The sequence below is a fragment of the Suncus etruscus genome, chromosome 7 (genome assembly GCF_024139225.1).
Source record: "Suncus etruscus isolate mSunEtr1 chromosome 7, mSunEtr1.pri.cur, whole genome shotgun sequence".
Lineage (NCBI taxonomy): Eukaryota > Metazoa > Chordata > Mammalia > Eulipotyphla > Soricidae > Suncus > Suncus etruscus.
In genome coordinates, this window is record NC_064854.1 from 44383926 (window position 1) to 44407082 (window position 23157).

Genomic DNA, 23157 nt, shown 5'->3' on the forward strand with positions numbered 1-23157 from the left:
GGCAGGGTTATCTCTGTTGCTAAGAGTGACCTTGAACTAGCAAGCACCCACAGCAACACTTGGTTGTGAAAACTACAAGCTAATGACTTTAGTCTGTGAATCTGCTTCCTTGGCCTAGAGGACGGGCAGGAGGAAAAGGTGGGGGCATCCTAGAGAGATGGGGAGAGAGGAGGCAGCAATAGGTGCTTAGCATCTGCCTCCAGCCTGCCAATTCCAAATAACGTGCTTCCCTCCTCTTCTGAAGGGCAGTAACTGGAGTCAAGAATTATTCAAGGCTTCTGCATGCAGAAATGAAACTTTACAAGGAACTTCCCCAAAGCAAAAAACTGTATAGTAACTGAAGCCCATCTCAGAGAAAGCCTGGTCAGGTGTAAGCAAGCAGAGTCTGAGTGTCGAACAGGCAGTGTCAGTTTTGCGGGTCACTCCACACAGATCCTGCCTCCTAGCCCTATGCAGCTTGCAGCCCCTTCTCTGCAGAAATGGGAGGGGGAGCCAGGCCCACAGTGGGCAGGGCCGCTGGCTCACCTGTGCTCAGGGAGTGCGAGAGCAGATCAGATGGAGAGAGTGCTTAGAGAGAAGACACTCTTTCTCAGAGAAATTTAGATAAAAAGTGAGGGGGGCTTGACTTTTACTTCCATGGAATATTTTTATTCCTATTTCTTTCTCAACTCATGCACTTAACTGGTGAAACAACTGAGGAGAAAATAAGGTTCTTCTGGTTCTGACCTCACTCCCTGGTGGTGATGGAAACAACAGGAATGCAAATGGGACCACAAGGACCACAAGAGGAGCAGGTGAAACTGCCAGGCGGGGGCCCCACTCTCTGAGCTCTGGGTCTTGACTCTTGGGTAGTAGAGACCTTGCCCAGGCTTATCTGAAGAAGCTCACGCCCATCCTCAAGCAGGTTCTTTCTGGTGGAAATCCGGGGCTGATGGGACTGACTGGCACAGAACAAGCCTCTCTTGGAGCCTCTCCATGGCCCTTCCTGGTGTTCTTGCAGATAGGATCCCAAGTATAGAAAACCCAGAAAGAGTAGCCCACATTCTCCTACTAGAAAAGAAGTGTCTTGGACAGACGTGCCTGCCTTTTGGGATATTGAAGAAGCTACGCACATGTCAAGTCTGGTGCCCAGAGCCTGCCCCTTTCTGAAAACCTGCCTGAATATTTTCCCAGAGGCCCGGCCACTGACTCCCGGAGCCCACGTGAGGACACAGCTCTACAGGGAACTGATTTCTCCTGCTTTCCCCACAAAACCATCAGCGGGAGGATTTTCTACTCTTTAAATTACTTAGCTGGAAAGCAGACAAGAAACAACACATTTCTTTAAATTAAATGATCTCTCTCATATATGCATCCATTTTTCCTTGAATACAAGATGCGTCTTTTTACTATATACATTCAGTATTTAACCTCTACATTTGTGTATTTACGTAAACTCTGTATTGTAGTAAAATATGCATTGTTTTAATTAATAAGGACTTACTGGCAACAATTGGGTCGACATTCACTGTGGGTGCTGAGTGAGGGCTTAGCACCTCTCAGGGCAGACAGGGGAACTGTGCTATGTCGGGAGTAGAAGGCGACTCTATTGTGAAAACAAAGTGTCTAACTTATCCTTATCACTTACATTTGGGGGAATCTGTCTACTGAAGCTACCTTTGGGGGGAGGGTAAAAGAGTATAGAAAGTAACTCTAGGTGTGGGAATGAAGCTGGTTTTAGTCTATGGTGCTTAATGAAAGTCTGTCTGAACGGTGGCTGCTATTTAGTCCGGGGGCTATCGTCAGAAATCCTGAATCCCCACCCAGCTACTGTGGGCCGTAGTAGGGAGATGAAGAAACGTGGAGGGAGGGAGAGAAAGTCGCTCTGGCATCACAAGTGCTGAGGCCATCACGGATCCCAGCTACTGCGTTCAGCACTCTCCAAAGAGAGGCTCTTGGTCTTTCGGGGAGACATGGGGCTGGGTGGGCTGCTCAGGTTGGAACTGTTGGAAGCAGTGGAATGCCTTGGAGAATCAGAGTCCTGTAAGATCCAAGAGACAGTCATGAGAAACAGAGGGACAGGAAGGGTTCAGCTGATGATGGGTCCCTGCTGGCCACATGCCCACGAGACTTGAGGAGCTGAGTTTCTGAGCTGCCTAAGTGGTATACATGGTAACAATCAGAATTCCATGTCATTTCTCAGAGATTTCTAGCAGGAGGTCTGACCTCCAGGAATACTGCTCTGTGAGCCCAGTGCTCAATATGGCTGCTCTCTAGCCAGGAGTTGTGGTACATGGCTACAGCCATGGCCAGTCTCCCAAGCAGTTACTGGTCCTGCACAGGGCACCCTCAGCCATGCCCAGGAGGGTCACTATCTCTTCACTTACCTCCACGTCATAGTCCTGTGCTGGGGCATCGCTCCCCTGGTCCATGCCCCCAGAAGACAAGGAGCCCTCTGAGGGAGAGGGCATGGGCTGCCGTTTGGCATTGTAGCTTCCTCCCGAGAACTCTCTCTTCAGCGCGCTGCCATTTTGTGCCGAAGACCCTGTAGCATATGGTTCAGGTCAATCTTCTCACACAAGAGGGGACTGTGCAACATTAGACTGCTGAGAGACACATCACCCTGGGACAGCTCCTTGCTTCTCCACAGCCTAGCCTCTCACATGCTGCTCCTACCCGTGAGGCGACTGGGACCCTAGGATGTGAGAAGCTCGCTTTAGGCTGCCTGCCTCAGCACTGGGCAATGCTTGCCTGCCCTGTCTGCTGGACAGTTCCCACAGAACAGACCCTTTAATGCTTCTTCCACAAGTTCCTTTGCTCCGAACCTTGCAGCTCTGACAACACAGTTCTGTGTGTCTTACAGCATCTACAGTGTGAGCACACATCTCCCCTTCCCCTGAGACTAGCAGAGTGGTTGTGCCTTTCTGAGGTTGCAGCCAGCATGTGAGCAGGTCTGCAGAAAAGGGTCCCATCTGCGTGGGATCTGTGCTTCACTTTCTTGACCGTTCTCACTGGGACAAACAAGGCATCTCAGGATAGCCTTTTCAAACCACAAGAAATAAAAATGAGGCAAGTGTTAAAGTCACAGTTGGAAGTGGGGGGAGAGACAGAAGGACAGACAGAGACAGATATAGTAGTGGCGTGCTAAGCTCTGTGTATCCTCTAGGGGAGTTGGAGGATCTTCCCGAGGGCGCCCCCAACCCCTGTGGTGAGGGGATTTGGAGTACTGAGCCTTTGAGTCTTGTGCACAATAACACCATGATACTGTTTCCTGTTTCTCTCTTGGCTGCTACCCTTCTGGAAATGTTTAGGTGAGCTGGGCTGTTGTAGAAGCAGTGCAAGGTATTTTGAATAGCTAATGCCCCGGAAGTTCCAGGGAGGGTCTTTGGCCTACCCCCCTCAAGGCTGGGAAATGGGATTCTCAGGAGTTCTCAAACATGATGGTCTTCTCAGGGCAAATGGGAGCATGCATTTAATCCTGTCTGTGGTCTGTGTATATTGGCAATAGTGACATAGAAACTCCCTTTCATCATTTGAGGGAGATGGCCCTGGGTCAGCAAAGGTCTTCTCCACATTAGAAGCTACTGTAATATTTTGACAATCTTTCCTTGTTGCTGATAATCCAGGAAGTACCAAAGATCTCACTGACTTGGTGACTGACTTGGCAATAGTGACATAGAAACTCCCTTTCATCATTTGAGGGAGATGGCCCTGGGTCAGCAAAGGTCTTCTCCACATTAGAAGCTACTGTAATATTTTGACAATCTTTCCTTGTTGCTGATAATCCAGGAAGTACCAAAGATCTCACTGACTTGGTGAGACTAAATATTTACCTTTTAAATCAATGTTCTATTAGTACATACATCTCATTGCAATGTAAGTAATTCTGAGCATTCTGTATACTCTTTTGGCATACATTACCTTGATACTCTTTTCCTTCCCACTGAAATCACTTGGGGCAGGAACTAGAGATTAAGTCTCCCATGGAGGCTTGTGACAAAGACCAAGAGTCCCAGAAAGTAGGCGCTAGATAATATATAAGTTGAGCCCCCTGCACCTCAGCAGAAAAGCTGCTACTGGGCGTTCAAAATGTTTTATAGCCAGAGCAATGAATGTCATCTGGCTTTTCTGGCAAAAGTTCTTATTTTTGAACCTGTTCCTGGTCTTTTAGTTTCTTAAACAGTGTCCTGTACTTCTGAACATGCCTGGATATCCCCGAGCCACATCTTTACCTTGGTGAACAGGAGGAAACAGAAAAATCAGGAGGTGTCTTGGACTCTCCCCTCTTCCTTTTCTGTGCTCAACCAACTCAGCATCACGTTCCCGTTTCTACTTTAGGATTAAGTGGGCAAAGTTCTCTGGTCTACTTCCCCCACTTCATGGCTACTGCTGCTGGCAGCTCCCATTTACCCAAGCTTATTTTTATTTTTGCCACACCTGATTCCCTGCAATGCTATGGGGACCACCATATGGATGCTGGAAATCAAACTTGATTGGCTGTGTCGAAGGTAAACGTCATACTAGCTATATATACTATTGTTCTAGCCACTGAATCATTTTATTTATTTATTTTTGCCACAACAGCAATGCTGAGGGGTTACTCATGGTGTGGCTCAAGAAATCTCTGGGAGACAGAGATTGAGCCCAGGTCGACTGCATGCAAGGCAAAGGCCTTCCCCTCCGTGCTATCACTGACACACCCCCCTATACAACTGAGAGGCACTCACTAGGGCTTGCTTCTGTCCAACCTGATACACAGATAATCCCCCCCCAGGGTACTTTTAGTCCTGTAAGCTGGATAACTGTCCTTCCTTCCTTAGATTTCTTCAGGCTTCCTGTTGTGACTTTAATGAAATAAAAAGGGTTTCTCGCCTTGGTTTCAGGACCTCCCTGCTCTGACCTGACACAGCTCTGAAATCACACTCGCTCCCTTCCTGCTCACCCAAGACTCACCTGAGAGGGCAGGCACCTAATGATGCCAAATCTGAACTGACCCTGGAGCATGAGTAACTCCCCATGATGCTCCTTGCTGTACCTTGTTTCTTCCCTGCAGAATATGCATGGAGCATTATACCTGCTGTATCTGTCTGCCTGTCCCATACTGTTAACAAAGCATCACAGGCTTTTCAGACCTCTTCTTGGCCTCTCTGGTAGGTTTGACTCACAGGAGCCAGGGGCACACCCAAGTATAAAGGGATGGCTTGTGAGCAGAGAGTCTGGGGGTGTTCCCCTACTATGGACTGCCCACTGTAGCTGGGGTGCACTTACTTGCTGACAGGCCACTGCTGGCACTCATGGAGCGGCCGGGTTCTGGGCGGGACTTGGTGATAGACGGAATACTGACAGAGCCGCTGAACACTGCCCTGCTTTCCTGAGGCCGAGGATTCTAAAAATGAGGTAGAAAGACTTTCTTCAGCCAGAGAAGGTGATTTTCTGCAGAGATGACTATCTTTCACTATTATTTCAAGAAACAAAACCGTCAAGTCCTAGAGAACATGGAATCGATGAAATAACCCCTCCAGCCCTCCAAACCCATTTAAATCCTTAAAGCAATAAACCTCATTCCACTGATGAGCGTTTATCTTCACAATTACTGGATTACTTAGCAACAGAAGTTTTGTTGTGAGAATAGTGAGTAAAAGCTACATGGTTAGAAGTGGCAGTGAAATATAGAATTAAATGGACATTTGCATATTTTCTTGGGATATTCAATAATCAAATAATTCCATTTGGAGGACAGTTAATTAGTTGACATGCCCAACTAGCTGATGCATTTTCTTTAAATAAATAAAAAATTAAAATATGTTCATGTCTTTCCAGTAAGTGTTTTATTGTGAGACATGACTGGGGCTGTCACCTGGACACCCAACTGCCTCACTCTGGAGAAGGGCTGAATCCTAAATGATTGATGCTTGCAGCGACCAATCATAGCAGTGATGAGTCAAGCACTGGACCTGCAAACTGTTGTGGGCATTTCCCACCTAACTGCCAAATTATTTTGGTTGCAAATGCAGGAAAATGGGTCACAGAGGGTTTTGAAAGTCAGACACACCTTAAAAGGTGGCATCTGAACCTGAAAGAGCAATAAAACACTAGGTGGCCCCAATATTTTCAAACTGGAAGCAGGGGTGTCAGTTTCAGGGTTGACACCTGAAAAGATAGAACAAAGCAGCAAATGCAGGGTGGGTCAAAGCCAGCAAACAGGAAAACCTATATCACTAGAAAACATTTAAATGACACTTTTTGAAGAATCACACGCTAAAAGTTGGCAGGCTGCTTGGCTGGTCCCAAACTCAACCAATGGACATTTTGCTTCAAATGTCAAGTTTGCAAAGTTCATGTAATTCTGAAAGTGCTATTTAAGAAAATGCTTTACCTGCTATCTCTAAGAACATGAAAGATTAAAAAAAATGATCAGGGCTAGCATTTCGCTATTCCTGCCCACAGTGTCCTCCTACAATGAGCCACCAGTGACATGTGCATTACACAGCAAAGGGAATCCAAAGGTGGGATCATTAATTCTATTTTTATTTTAAAATTTGTTTCTGCTTCAGACTTTAAGCTATCTTAGTGTTATCCCCCTCTATAAAACAAACCTATACTAGAATATATGGAAAAAAATTAAGCCTATAAAAAGACTGGTTGTTTACTAACACTGAATACTAAATTAAGGAAAATACACAGATGTTTTGTTAAAAAGAAAAAAAAGTTGTTTTTCATTCAGTTTAAGTTCATCTTTATTAAAAATTGCTATGAAACCTAAGTTATTTGGACCTTTACATATACAAATTATGTTTAAGTCTAGGGTAACTCTTGCAATGACAGGAGCTGAAGTGAATGTACAGTGAGTAGGGCACTTGCCTTGGATGCAGTCAACCCAGGTTCAATTCCCAGCACCCCATATGGTTCTCAAGCACTGCCAGGAGTAAATCCTGAGTGCAGAGCCAGGAGTAAGCCCTGAACATCATTGGATATGACCCAAAAACAAACTCCAATTCCCAAAAACCATTTGCGAAGATAGTTTTCTATTTACACATAGCAAATTTAAGAACTATTTCCATCACATTTTTTATTTTAATGTTTTTGTGGGTTTTGTCCAGCAGTGCTTTATAGACTGGGGAGGGGGATACTTCTGGTGATATTGCCTGGTGGTAAAGGCCTAATACTGAGTTCACACTGGAGTGATCTGGGGTCTTTTCCACATGTAGACATGTGCTTTGGTCTTCAGAGCTATCATACTATCTTCCAGATGTTTGGAGAGGAATGTCTCCAAAGTGGTATTTAAGAAGTCCTGAAGCTCCTCCTGCTAATTCTCTGCCCATCTGGGCTGGGCATTCAATGCAAGGGCCCAAAGACATGGTAATGCTCAGGTCCTGCAGAACAGGGGCTGTAACTCCAGGGCTATACTAAGCAGCACTTGATACTCAGGGGACTACATGGTGCAGGGACTTAACTGGGTTTGGCCACATCCAAGACAAGTAAGTGCCTACCCTTATCATTTCTGATATTAAAAAAAAATGTCCCCCCCTTACTTAATGTTGTTTAGGGATTACTACTACATCTGCACTCAGGAATTACTCATGGCATCCTAGGAGACTTTTCGGATGCTAGGGATTAAACCTGTTGGCCATCTGAAAGGCAAAAGCCTACACATATCATCTCTATGGCCCCTGATATAAAAATATTCTTGCCAAACTACATATATAGAACATTTCTCTGAAGTACACTCACTGCAGTTATAAAGTAATTACAATTATATTAACTAGAATAAAATAAAATCAGGCTTATTTTATTATAGTTTATCTTATTTTATCAAATAAAAATTTAAATAATTACAAAAATAGCTTAAATTTGAATTATTTAAAAATAGAAAAATATAAAACCAAACTTTTTACTCTACAGTTAGTTTTTACAATTGGAATATTACTCTGTCTGCAGCCTAAAAACTGATGGTTTTCAGAGGCATTATGGAAAATGGCTTAAATGATTTAATATTTAGCACTGGTTTGTAAAATAACTTAAGAAAATGTTCCAGAGCCAGAGCAATAGCACAGCAGTAGGGTGTTTGCGTTGCATGCGGCTGACCCAGGACAAACTTGGGTTCAATCCCTCCCTGGAGTCCCATAGGATCCCCCGAGCCTGCCAGGAGCGATTTCTGAGCCAGGAGTAACCCCTGCCTATCACTGAGTGTGGCCCCCAAACAAAAACAAATCAAAACAAACAAAAACCAAAAGAAAGAAAATGTTCCCTTTTACATAGTATAAGCTTGTATTTATTAAAGAATAGTAGTAAAGAGAGAATTCTGCCTTCAGGCCTCCAGCTCTCCAGCCCCTTCCAGAGCCACTTCGAACAGAACAGAAAGCAGAGCTGAAAGGCTGGGGCAGACTGATACCAGCTGGAGCGCTCACATTGAGTAGTGACTCAAAGACCAGCCTTCTTTCTGTAAGTTTTCTTTTCCTTTTTTTTGGGGGGGGGTGGGTGTCGTGTCACACCTGGCATCGCTCAGGAGTTACGCCTGAGCTCTGAAATCACTTCTGGCAGGCTCAGGGGACCATATAGGATGCTGGGATTTGAACCACTGTCCTGCATGCAAGGCAAATACCCTACTTCCATGCTATCTCTCTGGCCCCTCTTTCTGTAAGTTTTCTTTAACTCATTAATATTATTATACTTTCTACTGTGAAAAAATAATTTGGGGGTGGGTAGGCCACACTCTACGGTGTCAGGATTTATTCCTGGCTCTACGCTCAGGGGTCACTCCTGGCATTTGTGCTGCTAAGCCTTGAGCTGGGGTCAGCAATAAACAATGGAAGCACCTTTCCCCCCTATACTAACTCTCTGACCTTGAAAAATTTTAATATTTTTCAATAAGTGGTTTATTGTACACAAAATATCTGTAGAAGAGCCCCCACTACAGACTTGAACTATACTAAATATTTAAAAAAATGATTTCACTTTTAGTTGGCTCTAGGGCAATAAACTATAAACTTTTTTTAGGAATTTGGATATCCTTTTTTTGATTATCAGGATAAAGATTCACTCAGGACTACCTGTTACGGTAATCTGTAAGAGAAACACCATCATGGGAAATGTATTTCATTAAACATTGAAAACCTTACCAGTTTCAAAATATATACATATGTATATATATGTATATATACATATATATATATATATATATATATATATATATATATATTGAAATCCTCCCCAGTACTCTCATCATTCTTCTCAAAGGAAGAAATAAATAGCACTTAAAGGAAATTAAAAGGAGGAACAAGGGGATGGGTACAGGAAGTCTGGTAACAAAGAAAAAGCCAAATCAAGAACATTCCCCAGACAGCAAGTCTGCAGAGTTACTCAGAAGCAGGCACAGGAGGGCTGTTGGAGGTTAGTGAAAGTTAACACCTGGCTCATCTGTTCATACCCTCAGAGTCATAAAGCTTGGTGTACCGGGGACAGAGCGTAGAGACGGGGAACATTCGGGGTTTATGGAATCAGGAGAGAGAAATTTTTCAGCAGAATTAACAGTCATGTGATAGATGTGCTCAAAGTTGATCGGAGAGGAGATCAGACCGGAGTGATGATGAGGGGATGGACAAGGGAAACCTGGCTATCAAAAACAACAGAGACAAGAAAAAGGGAATGAAGTGATGAAAATGACTCATTATGTATGTCATTTCAGACCACATGCATGTAGAAAAAAAGTATGTCAATGTCAGAAATGCATCCTTAATGAAATACTCTTAAACCTAAGAAATTACTTGACAATTCCTCTAGTCAGTCACTTAAATAGCTGATCTGCCCAAAATTCAGTCAGTTAATGCTATCACTCTTTTAATGCTATCACTCTTTTTCAAGAATAGAAACTGGACTTTTTTTTTTTTTTGGTTTTTGGGCCACACCTGGCATTGCTCAGGGATTACTCCTGGCTGTCTGCTCAGAAATAGCTCCTGGCAGGCACGGGGGACCAAATGGGACACCGGGATTCGAACCAACCACCTTTGGTCCTGGATTGGCTGCTTGCAAGGCAAACGCCGCTGTGCTATATCTCTGGGCCCGAAACTGGACTTTCAAGATGTGAGGGAGAAGACTTTTAGAATTTATTTTAGCTTACTATTTTTAATGTAATAGAAGTGAAAACATGGTAAAAACCTAATTAAAAACAGAATAGAAAAAGCAAGATATAATGAACAACAACAACAACAAATCAGGAAAACCTACAAAGGCCTCTGACTAGAAGACAATTAAACTATTTCTTTAGATACCTAAAACCATTTCCTGGTATTTACAGGTCTGTGATAATGCATGTGCTTTTTCATTGTTTTTTTTTTTTTCCTGTTTCTATACTCTATTGTTTAACCATATGTCAACCTATTTAACCAGAAGCAGCCCAAGTCTGTCTCCATTTTTATACTCCAAATATTTATTACTAAGCAAGAGAAAAAAATCTTCCCTGCCATGCCCATATTTACGTAAAAAAATAGCTTAACAGTACAAATAGAAAAAAATTCAGATTTTTTCAGGTAAAACAACCTCTGACTATTTGGGAAGTAACACTCAGTATTTGGTCACTTTCTCTCATGTAAATTTTTAAAGTTCAATTCTTAAAATTCAGTTGTATTTCCCCCAAATATTCCAATATTTTTGCCTTGAAGACTCACTACAAAGAATACTGAGTTTATGTTCTCATATGTTGAGGTGATCTTGTTTTGTTAAAAAGCAAGCTGGTAAATTATGTGGGACTACAAGAAAAAACTTGAAGAGCCTGGAGATGTGGCTCAGGAGGAAGTATATGTTTTGCTCTGGGTCAAACCCCAGCATCCTACATCTACCCTCTACCCCATTGGCACTTTTGTGATTCCCCACAACAGTGAGAAAAAACGCATCTAGAGAAGGGACCAGAGCAATAGCACATTGATAGGGCATTTGCCTTGTACACGGCTGACCCAGGACAGACCTGGGTTCGATCCCAAGCATCCCATATGGTCCCCCAAGTCAGGAGCAATTTCTGAGTGCAAAGCCAGGAGTAACCTCCGAGTGTTACCAGGTGTGGTACACAAAAAACAAACAAACAAACAAACAAAAAAAACCAATAAAAAAGCATCCAGAGGGGGCCGGGCCGTGGCGCTGGAGGTAAGGTGCCTGCCTTACCTGCGCTAGCCTAGGAGACGGACCGAGGTTCGATCCCCCGGCGTCCCATATGGTCCCCCAAGCCAGGAGCGACTTCTGAACGCATAGCCAGGAGTAACCCCTGAGCGTTACCGGGTGTGGCCCAAAAACCAAAAAAAAAAAAAAAAAAAAAAAAAAAAAGCATCCAGAGAAGGCACTTTGTGTATGGGGTAGGGTGAGGAAAGAATAAGATCATTTTATTTGAGAGACCGATAGAAATCAAAGACAGAATTGTTATGAAACTTTTCGAAAGGTAAATGTAACCTCAACATGTGTGCACTGCCCTGGTGACCCAGATGGCACCCACTAGTGGCTCCAGGAAACCAGTGTAAGGCTTAGCTCTCACTGTTGTGCCCCAACATGTGCCTGTCAAAGAAATATTCTGCCGTGCCAGATTCAGAAGCCATCATACAGAGCAAATTGGTCACCCAACTCTTTGATGGACTTGACCTGTTCATCCAGAGAGTGAATCTCCAAGGAATCACACAAATGCAGATCAATTTAATCAGAAGACACTTTTAAATTTAGAGAAAAGTGAAATCAATACCTTAAAAAAATAACTCGTAAGGCTATTTCCAAATCGGAAAAACAAATGAAACTACTGATGTAAATGTAGGTTTAAGAAGAAAAATTATTTCGTAAGGCTCTGCAAGGTCACAGAGCTAGAAATTTTATTCTATTAATAATTTTACAAGAGTGGCTACGAGAAACAAGGTAAAAATATTTTTGAGGTAAGATATTATTCTAAGAGAAAAATCCATTCTTTACTAATTACAAAGGTAAATGATACAAATGATTCAAGAAAACAATAAACAGCATGCACTTCTAAGACATTCAGGACAGATTATTAATTACTTATATTTTTCTAAATGAGACAGAAAAGAAGAAAAATTATCCCCCTAGCTTTACTACCACTTCCATATGTCTGAGGTGAATGATGTTTTGGTATGACAGGTACAAAGAAACAGAATTAAGACCCCAAAGATACTCATGAAACTCTTTAAGTGTCTAAGTGTTTCATAGGAAAGCAAGCTCATCTGGTAAATTAGAACATGAAAATGTCTGGGGAATATACTTTGTACAAGTGACATTCCACAGCTTTGGCATTTGAAAGGTCTTTTCTATCTGTTAATGCCAGATGCAAAAATTACATTAAATATCAATAATTCAATTTCAGTGGGAATAACAATTAAAAATTTGACAATATGCTGAAATACCAAAGCACACATGTTTACTGAGTGTCAATACATATACATACACAGGGCAGGCATGCAAATTATTTTCTTCAGACATGCATATGTTATATGCTTATTAATATCTATCCCAAGACAAGTTATTTGGCAGAAAGGATTCCAGGAATTATCTGTCAAGTGACTATGCCTATACAAAGTCCCAGCTTGCATGCTCTTTGCAAGTGAAAGGAAAAAGGTGAAATGAAACAAGGCCATGAACAAAAGGAATGAAAACACATAGAATCTTTGATACATTACTACTGTAAATCAAACAGCCTCCCCAAATTTACATCAAGTTCTTGTCTTGGAGTACATATGGGTTTACATAAAAAGAAAACTTGAAAGGCACAAAAGGTATACTAAACTGGACTGAACTGCTAGATAAAGTGTCACCTATGCTAATGACAAGAAGAATCAATAAGGTAGTCATGAATTAACAAAATCAGAGACAACAAATAAATCAGAATCAAGAGGCCTGGAGCCAGAGCCATTGTATAGTGAGCAGGGTGCTTGTCTTGCATGTGGTTGACCCAGATTCAAATTCCAACATCCCAAATGGTCCAGCCCTGCTGGGAATGATTCTTGAGCTCAGAGCCAGGAGTAACATCCTGGATGTGGTCCAAGAACACAAACAATAACAGCAGCAACAACAAAAAAGAATCAGGAGGCTGAAAGAAAGTAAGGAGTAAAGATACAGAGCTGTGGGGAAATCAGTCTTTTGACAAATGAACCTTTGAGAAATATAATATAAAACTGTTTTTGCTTAGTAAGAAATAGATCTTATTTGAAACAACAAGGACAACAAGAAATATGTACTGTACTATGTGGGGAGAATAGCAGAGTTAAGGAGCTGTATGCTTTGATTCAAAAGATCTTACAATGCCTAAGATCTGACACTGTTTCAATGTGCTTACTCGGGAAGTGAGAAAACCAATTCTTTTTTTTTGTTGTTGTTTGTTTGTTTGGGGCCACACCTGGCAGCACTCGGGGTTACTCCTGGCTCTGTGCTGAGAAATTGCTCCTGGCAGGCTTGGGGGGGATCATATGGGATGCTGGGAATTGAAAACGGGTCCATTCTGGGTGAGGCTGCGTGCATGGTGAACACCCTACCACTGTGCTATCTCTCCGGCCCAAGACCAATTCTTACTGTGTATGAAGAACTGAAAGAAATCTGGAACATTAGTAAAACATTAGTAAAATGACTTTTACCAGATAGTCAAAGAATAAGGAAGAAAAACATTACTTAAATCATACAGCTATGTCCCCTCAGAAAAAATGCTATAATATGTGAGCTATAATAAAGTGTATAAAATTTCCCTTAAATTTTCTTGGTGGAGTATAACATGAAAACTATGTATTTTATATACTGAAGTGAAGCAAAGGTGGAAGAAACTTTTATTTTAAAAAGATAAATAAGGCATTTGCCTTGCGCGTGCTAGCCTTGGAAGGGCTTTGTTTCGGTCCTCGCATCCCATATGGTTCCCCAAGCCAGGAGTGATTTCTGTGCGTATAGCCAGGAGTAACCCCTGAGTGTCACCAGATGTGACCCAAGAAGAAAGCAAAAAAAAAAAAAAAAAAAAGAAACTTGCATTCTATATAGCCAGCCTAGTAGATTCCTGGGACCCCATATGATTCTTTGAAGTCTGTGAGGAATGATCCCAGAGCATAGAGGTGACATTAAGCCCTGAGCAAAACCTAGTATGGCCTTAAATCAAACAAAACACCAATAAGCAAACAAAAAAAAATAAACCACAAGTAAATAAAGTCTGATACAAAATATATAATCTGCATAACTATTCAAAAGGGTAATATAAAAATGTCTAACAGTGATTCAGAGACTATACTAAATGCTAAGTATAGTGTCTGAATAATTACAAATATTCTTAGTCTAAATATAAAGGATCTACTCTTCATGTTGCTAAAACACACACTTTCCTAAGGCAAACATAACAAGCTTATAATCGAAAAAATAATTTAATTGCCAATTGGAGCAGGAGTAGGACCACTAATGTTGAATGGTGCGTGTGTACTTGATTGCATGCTTGTGCATGTGTGTAGGGGTGGTCATATATCTACATCAAATTGCTCCTACCTAGTGAAATTTTTAATAATTTGGTAAGCAAGTTCTGAATCCTCAAGCAGATCCTCTACAACTCTGGCATTTTGTTCCACAACATAGTAAATGTAGGTCTGGGAGAACTTTAAAGGATAAGCAATTATAAGAATAGGTAGGTTTGTTTTTTAATATCCATATTTTACATTTTACTCATCAATTAAGCTATCATATCTCATGCATATTGTAATATACTAACATGCACATTTTCTCAATTATATTAAATTCTCTTAAGTCTGTAGATTTATTTGTGCATATTAGTAAATGTATATGCGGACTTATCAATCTCTCCACTACTTTCCTCCTAAGCCCCCATTTACTCTAGTCAATATTCACACATTCACTTTTCATTGCTCTTACCATGGGTAGGTCTTTTAGGATCTGTATTCCATCTCCTGGACCCATGTGTGCTATATGGTTAAAATTAGTTGGGTTAGAAATTAATTTATTTCTCATTTCTGGATCTCGTAGCATCTCTCTGTAAAATAAAACACCCAATCTAGATAACATTGAAAATATGACAGTTAATTTTTTAAAAAACCAAACTGTGAAATCATATTAATAAGTAAACAGTTAGGAGAACAGAATATACTCAAAAAAAAAAAAGTCTTAAATTGGAGCCACAGAGATAGCACAGCGGCGTTTGCCTTGCAAGCAGCAGATTCAGGACCTAAGGTGGTTGATTCGAATCCCGGCATCCCATATGGTCCCCCGTGCCTGCCAGGAGCTATTTCTGAGCAGATAGCCAGAAGTAACCCCTGAGCACAGCCGATGATGTGGCCCAAAAACCAAACAACAACAACAACAACAAAAAAGTCTTAAATTAGAAGATCAAAAGATTTTGTTTTAGATTTCAAATGTAAACGAGTTAGATGTTTTTGGTAGGGAAATGGAGCTCATTAAGCATTTAGCTAACAAATAGCTCTACAGAAAATTGACCATTTTATGTCTGTCTGTCTTTAAAAATAAATGATAATGGGCTGGAAAGACAGTACAGTGGGTAGGGTCTTGCATGTGGGCAACCCAGGTTTGATACCCAGCACCTATATAATTCCCTCAGTCCCAACAAAAGTGATTCCTAAACACAGAGCCAAGAGTAAGCCTTAATTAAGCACTATCATGGCTCAAAACAAAACAATACGTGATAACAATTTAGCAATGTTTCTGTACATAAATGGAAATTCTACAAGGATAATTCTACAACAAAATTCTACAAAAATATTTCTGTTTGCTTATGGAGAGAACAGCCAATCTGAAGTTTTAAAACACAGGCTTAATATACACACAAATATATTTTAAGTATTAGAGAAAATCCACAATCTAAAACTTACAACTGTTCAATAAACAGGGAAGTGAATCAACATACAATACTTGGATTAGAACCCATAATTTGGATAATACTGACTAAATGACTAGATTGCAAATGTAATACCATAGGTGAATGCCAGAAAGCACCTTCACCAAACAGCTGTCCTGACACTACAATCACATATAGGTGATATTAAATAGGCAGCTCTGGAGTGTGGGACATTTTAGTGGAGGGTGTGCTGTTGGGATGTTCTATGTATAAAACCTCTGATTAACAGTATTACAAATTATATTTGTATTATATTATATATTATATATATTTATAAAACAAAAAAAGATGATGTTGGGATGTTCTATGTATAAAACCTCTGATTAACAGTATTACAAATTATATTTGTATTATATTATATATTATATACATCTATAAAACAAAAAAGATGATAATGATAATAATAAAGATAATAATAATAATAAAGCACCTTCTCTGCTGCATTCTTTCCTCTTCTGGAACTCTGAAAGAATAACGCCTCTTATTGTTAATATTTCTAACCATTTGTTTTCGACTGTTATCTGAAGTTTCAGGAACTACCAGTTCATCTCCTTCTGTTAAAATGAATACAAAGAACAATGATGGTCTTTGAATATTAAACATCAAGATAGTAATACATAAATTATGAATGTATACACAATTTTAAGAGTTGTCTCTTGGTATAATATAATAAAACATCTATAAACATGACATATAAAAATGGAGCTTATGAAATAATTCCCACTTTTTTTTTTTTGTTTTGTTTTGGTCACACCCGGCAATGCTCAGGGGTTACTCCTGGCTCCATGCTCAGAAACCGCTCTTGGCAAGCTCAGGGGACCATCTGGGATGCCGGGATTCGAACTAATGACCTTCTGCATGAAAGGCAAACGCCTTACCTCCATGCTATCTCTCCGGCCCCATAATTCCCACTTTGATTATGCAAAAAATGTGGCCAATTGGGCCCGAACAGCACAGAGGTAGGGCATTTACCTTGCAGGCAGCAGATCCAGGGCAGACGGTGGTTTGAATCCTGTATACCTTTCAGTTTGTCTTTTTATGAAGCTTACCACAAAGAGTGGTGAATGCAGTTAGAAAATACCTATACTAATAACAATCATAACAACGGTAATGAGAGAAATAGAATGCCTGCCTCAAATATAGGCAAGGGGTAAGGAGGACAATGGGGTTCATTGATGGTGAGAAGGTTGCACTGGTGTAGGGAGGTATTCTTTTTTTATAACTGAAACCCAATTACAAACAAGTTTGTAATCATGGTATTTAAATGAAGATATTATCAAAATACAAAAAAATAAAGTTAAAATAAAAAAACAAACTGAAAGGTATATTTTAAGACAAGACAGACCAACAGATACACCAAACTCCTACACAAAGATGACACTAAATTCCATGACAATTATCTCTCTCAATGTCATTGGACTAAATGCACCAGTTAAGAGACACAGAGTGCTTTCTGGTTAATCAGGGAAGTGAGAATATCCTGGGATAAAAGCAGAGAATGGGGAGTTTAAAAATGAAATATTCTAAAACAAACAGATAAGGCCATTTATGATGTTAGTAATAAAAGCAAAAAATGGGTATAAAGCCTCTTATCCCTTGTTACCCCAACCTTACATGTAATTATTCTATTGACTTTGAATGTAACCTTACCTGCAGAGTGAGTTTTGTTCCACTCAAGGTGGAAGAGAAGTGGTATGTATGAGGGCTCTGACATCTGGAGTCCCACAAAACTGGGCTGGAACTGAGCCCAGACAAGAAAGGAGACATATGTCCTGGCCAATTACTTTGCCTAACTGGGTATCAGATACCTCATTTTATACAATGGACGAATAAGAGCACTAACCACTTGATGTTTTTGTGTTTTGATGATTAAAAAGTGACTATGTAAAAAGAGCATGGTGCAGAGCATACATTAAAAAAAAAAAAGAGACACACAGAGTGGCAAAACAGATCAAAAAGCTGAACCCAACATTCGGCTGCCTACGAGAAACACATCTGAATAGTCAAAACAAACATAGATTCAAAATCAAAGGTTAGAGGACAATCATCCAAACAAACAACTCCCTTAAAAAAGTTGGAGTGGCCATACTAATATCAGATGACACAAACTTGAGACTTAAAAAGTTATAAAGGACAAGGATGGACATTTCATAATAATCAAGTGATATGTACAACAGAAAGAAATCACACTCTAAACATATATACACCCAATGAGGGACCAGTAAAGTATTTAAAAACAATTGTTGACAAATCTGAAAGAAGGTATCAATAGCAATACAATAATAGTCCGAGAACTCAACACCACCCTGTTACCCCTTGATAGGTCAACCAGGCTGAAAGCTAACTGGTATACACTCGCTCTAAAAGGAGAAATAGAAGAACGTGTACTAGTAGCTATATATAGGGCACTCCACTCCCAGAAAACTGGATACACATTCTTCTCCAATGCACATGGGTCATACTTCAGGAGAGCCCACATACTGGCCCATAAAACATATCTCCATAAAATCAAGAAGATAGATATTGTACAAACTACCTCCTCATATCAATATGCACTAAAATTAGAAGTGAAATAGAAACAGACACAGAGTAAAAACTTTAACACATGAAAATTAAACAGCTCACTACTGACCAACCAGTGGGTCAGAGATGAAAATCAAGGAGGAAATCAAAAGATTCCTGGAAACAAGAATGAAGACACAAATTATCAGTATTTTTGGGATACAGCAAAGTTGAATTAAAAAAAATTTATAGCTTTGCAAGCTATAAATTTATAGCTTTGCAAGCACACATCAGGAAAGAAGGGACCTATATAAATAACTTAATGAACAGCTTATAAAATTAGAAAGTGATCAACAAAAGGAACCAAAAATAGGTAAGTAGAAGAAAATAACAAGCTTAGAGCAGAAATTAATAAAGTGAAAATCCAAAGAATGATTAGAAAGATCAACGAAAGCAAAAGTTGGTTCTTTGAAAAACTAAACAAGATTAATAAACTACTAGCAAAACTCACGAAGAAAGGGAAAGAGAGAGAAACTTAATAAACTGAATTAGAAATGGAAATAGAGAGATGACTATAGATACTACAGAGATTCAAAGAGTAATCAGAGACTACTTTGAGAAACTCTATGCCACAAAACAAGAGAAATTGGAAGAAATGGATACATTCTTGGACTCTTAAAATCTTCCATGATTGAACCATGATGACCTATCATATCTAAACAGACCCAACACTATTGAGAAAATTAAAATGGTAATAAAAAGTTTTCCCCCAAACAGCCCAGGCCCAGATGAATTCATTAATGAATTCTTCAAACCTTTCAAGAGGATCTACTACCAATTATTTTCAGGCTCTCTCAGGAAATTGAAGAAACAGAAACACGCCCAAATAGTTTTTATGAAGCTGAGATCACTCTTATACCAAAAGCAGACAGAGATGCTGCAAAAAAAGAAAAAAAAACAGGAAAACTACAGACCAATATCCCTGATGAACACAGACGTAAAGATACTCAACAAAATTGTAGCAAAAAGGATCCAATGCCTAATCAAAAAGGTCATACACCATAACCAAGTAGAGTTCATTCCAGAGATGCAAGGATGGTTTGACATATGCAAATTACCATATCATACGAAAGATCACCATATCAACAAAAGAAAAATAAAAACTATACAATCATGTCAATAGATGCAGAGAAAACACTTGATAAGGTCTAAAAACTCTCAACAAGATGGGAATGGAAGGAACTTTTCTCAATAAAGTCAAGGCCATTTATTTACAATAAGCCCATGGCAAATATTATACTTAATGGAGACAAACTAAAATCTGTTACAAGACAAGGCTGCCCCCTCTTACCACTCCTATTTAATATAGTATTGGAAGTACTTGTCATAGCAATTAGGCAAGAAAAAAATATCAAGGGCATTCAGATAGGAAAGGAAGAAGTCAAGCTCTCGCTGTTTGCAGATGACATGATACTTTAGAAAACCCTAAAGACTCTACCAAAAAGTTTGAATAAACAGGGGCCAGAGCTGTGGTGCAAGTGGTAGGACATTTTCTTAAACACACTGACTGAGGATGGTCCTCCAAGCCAGGAGTGATTTCTGAGCACATAGCCAGGAGTAACTCCTGAGTGTCAGTGACACCCAAAAAAAAAAAAAAAGTTTGAATAAAGACTAGATTTGTATAGCATAGTAGCAGGCTACAAAATTAGTACAAAACATCAACAACTCCATTCACATTTTTGCCACAGAAACTCAAATACCTTGGAGTCAACTTAACTAAAAAGGTGAAGGACTTATACAAAGAAAACTACAAAACATTAAAACATTGCTTCAAGAAACAAAAGAAGACACAAGGAAATGGATACATATACCCTGTTCATGGATTGGGAGGATTAACATCATTTAAATGGCAACACTCCCCAAAGCCTTAGACAGATTGAATGCAATTCCTCTAAGTATACCCATGACATTCTTCAAAGAAGGGGATCAAACACTCTTGAAATTCATTTGGAACAATAAATGCTCATGAATAATTAAAGCAACTCTTAGGAAAAAGAAGATGCGAGGCATCACTTTTCCCAACTTTTGTTTTGTGTTACAAAACAGTAGTCATTAAAACAGCATGGTACTGAAATACAGACAGACCTTTGGATCAATGGAATAGCTCTTAAAAATAAGATACACAAGGAGTTACGTAAGTTTTATGGCTTTAGATTGCCTTGTGTGCTGTTAAATATTATAATGTGTTACAATCTGGGGACTTGAGGCACAAAGTAATTGTACATGGATTCTGTTTTATTTATCTTAATGTTCTTTGGCTGAAAGTTCAAAGTTAAGATATCAGCAAGGGGACTTCTTCTAAGAATTATGTTATAGGTGATTGTCCTTCCACTGTAACTTTACCTTGTCCTCTTTGCATCTTTGTTCTCATAATTAAAAATAAAAAATTAAAAAAAATAAGATACACTTAAATTTCAGTGTGGGCTCTGTTACTTGTCATTTTTTGGGAGCAGCTTGGTATGAATTTTTCCATTGTCATATTAATTTATACTTTCTTACCTGCCATCTTATTTTTGAAATATATTAATCTAAGTGTCTCCAACCCCAAGATATTTAATGATCCTTCACTGTTTAAGGGTCGAACCTAGAATTACAAAGTATAAAATTAGCATTTCAACAAAAATGTCAAAAATTAAATAATAAAACTTTTGGCTTACTTATAAAGCATGTACTTTTTATCATTCCTCTTTGAAATAAAGTTCTCAAGTTAATCTTTTTCAGGAAAATATACAAAACACTCTAATTTGAACAAAGTTGTAAAAAACATTTCACAGAAAAATTGTCTGGGCAAAAGGGAACTAGTAAACATTTTAATCTTAAATTTGAATTTTTATTTATTTATTTTTGGGCTACACCTCGCTATGCTCAGAAATTGCTCCTGCTATGCTTGGGGACCATATGGAATGCTAGGGATTGAACCTGGTCCATTCTGGGTCGTCCATGTGCAAGGCAAATGCCCTACCACTGTGCTATCACTCTAGCCAAAACTGAATTTTTAAAGACCTTAAATGACCAAATGAACCTGGGTCCATTCTGAGTTGCTCATGTGCAAGGCAAATGCCCTACCACTGTGCTATCACTCCAGCCGAAACTGAACTTTTAAAGACAATAAGTGACCAAATGATTGCACTAACATCTCAACACGCTACTCATATGCCTTTTATTTACACTGACTATAGACAGTGGGTAGAGATGAAATTGTCTACTAAGGGAAAAGAACTGTCAAAAAATAGTCATGTGCCGGCGTGGTGGTGCTAGAGGTAAGGTGTCTGCCTTGCCAGTGCTAGCCTAGGACAGACTGCGGTTCGATCCCCGGGGTCCCATATGGTCCCCCAAGCCGGGAGTGACTTCTGAGCGCATAGCCAGGAGTAACCCGTGAGCATCACTGGGTGTGGCCCAAAAAACAAAACAAAAAAAAAAACTAAAAAAGTGAGAGGGGCCGGGCGGTGGCGCTAAAGGTAAGGTGCCTGCCTTGCCTGCGCTAGCCTTGGAAGGACCGCGGTTCGATCCCCAGGTGTCCCATATGGTCCCCCAAGCCAGGAGCAACTTCTGAGCACATAGCCAGGAGTAACCCCTGAGCGTTAGCGGGTGTGGCCCAAAAACCAAAAAGAAAAAAAAAAAGTCATGTGGTAGCTCCTTATTTGAGACAGATGCAACTGTATCTCCACTTTGCATAATATTCCAAAATCAATCCATATGTATTAAAAACCTGAATGTGATAGGCAAAACTTTGAAACTTTTGAAGGAAAAATCAAGTTTTTATTTTAATGGGTTTGAGATAGCCAGTATTTAAACCAGAAATTAAAGGTAAACATAAAGGATAATCATCAACATCATTATCATAATAATATAGTTGACTGCATGGGGCCAGAGAAATAGTGAGCAGAGTAATTGCCATATAAACCCCTAAGCATTGGCAGGAGTGATCACTAAGCCAAGAGTAATCCCTGAGCACTTCCCCTGGTGGCCCCAAAACAAAAACAGTAACAATAACTATCAAAAAAACCCAAACAAAAAAATCAAACCAAAGGGTCGGAGCAATAGCATAGCAGTAGGGCGTTTGTCCTGTATGTGGCTGACCTAGGACAGACGTCGGTTGGATCCTGGCATCCCATATGGTCTCCCAAGCAGGAGCAATTTCTGGGTGCAGAGCCAGGAGTAACCCCTGAGCATCACCAGGTATGGGCCCCCCCAAAAAAAACTACAATCAAACAAAAACCCCCAATGATACAGATGATTACATCGAAATGTATAACAAACTTTTAATAAAACAATAACTTTACTGTTATTTTATAGTAGTCAATTTTCAAGCACAACACTTTATAGAAATATATAGGTTATGAACATGGAAAAAGAATTACCACACTTGTTGCCAGTATTGTGTCTACAATATATAAAAAAATTTCAGGGGCTGGAGCACCATGAACCATGTTATGCTAGGGATCAAACCCCAGGTTGGCCCCATACAAGGCAAACACCTTTCCTGCTGTACTATTACTCTAGACCCAACCACAAGCTTTTTAAATGATATAATTTAAAATTGGGCCTTATTTTGAATTATGATCTTTGGTATTTTAATCTATTCCTCTAAACTCTGTCCTTTAATAAATGATATATACTACATATAATGTGCAATATCTATACAAAACTACTAACATTCATTTTTACAAAATAGCTATGCTTCACATATTTTCTTTGTTATTAAAGGGAAATAGTAGAGGAAAATGTGATGTTTTTATTAG

At 39.7% G+C, this 23157-nt stretch overlaps 1 protein-coding gene across 5 annotated transcripts in view; it reads right to left on the reverse strand.

Annotated features, from left to right (window-relative positions):
• Positions 1–1699: 1699 nt before the first annotated feature.
• Positions 1700–23157, reverse strand: part of CDC42BPA (CDC42 binding protein kinase alpha) — a 277597-nt gene continuing 256139 nt past the window's right edge. For 4 of the 5 annotated variants that reach the window (XM_049776390.1, XM_049776389.1, XM_049776388.1 and 1 more), the window contains 6 exons: positions 20915–20999; positions 16284–16407; positions 14857–14974; positions 5248–5365; positions 2367–2524; positions 1700–2020 (listed from right to left, as the gene is read on the reverse strand). In XM_049776390.1, coding sequence (XP_049632347.1) covers positions 1889–2020; positions 2367–2524; positions 5248–5365; positions 14857–14974; positions 16284–16407; positions 20915–20999 — 735 coding nt within the window. In that variant the 3' untranslated portion in view covers positions 1700–1888. Of the gene's footprint in view, positions 2021–2366; positions 2525–5247; positions 5366–9406; positions 9593–14856; positions 14975–16283; positions 16408–20914; positions 21000–23157 lie in introns of all 5 variants that reach the window. The other variant, XM_049776391.1, reaches the window with a different exon arrangement.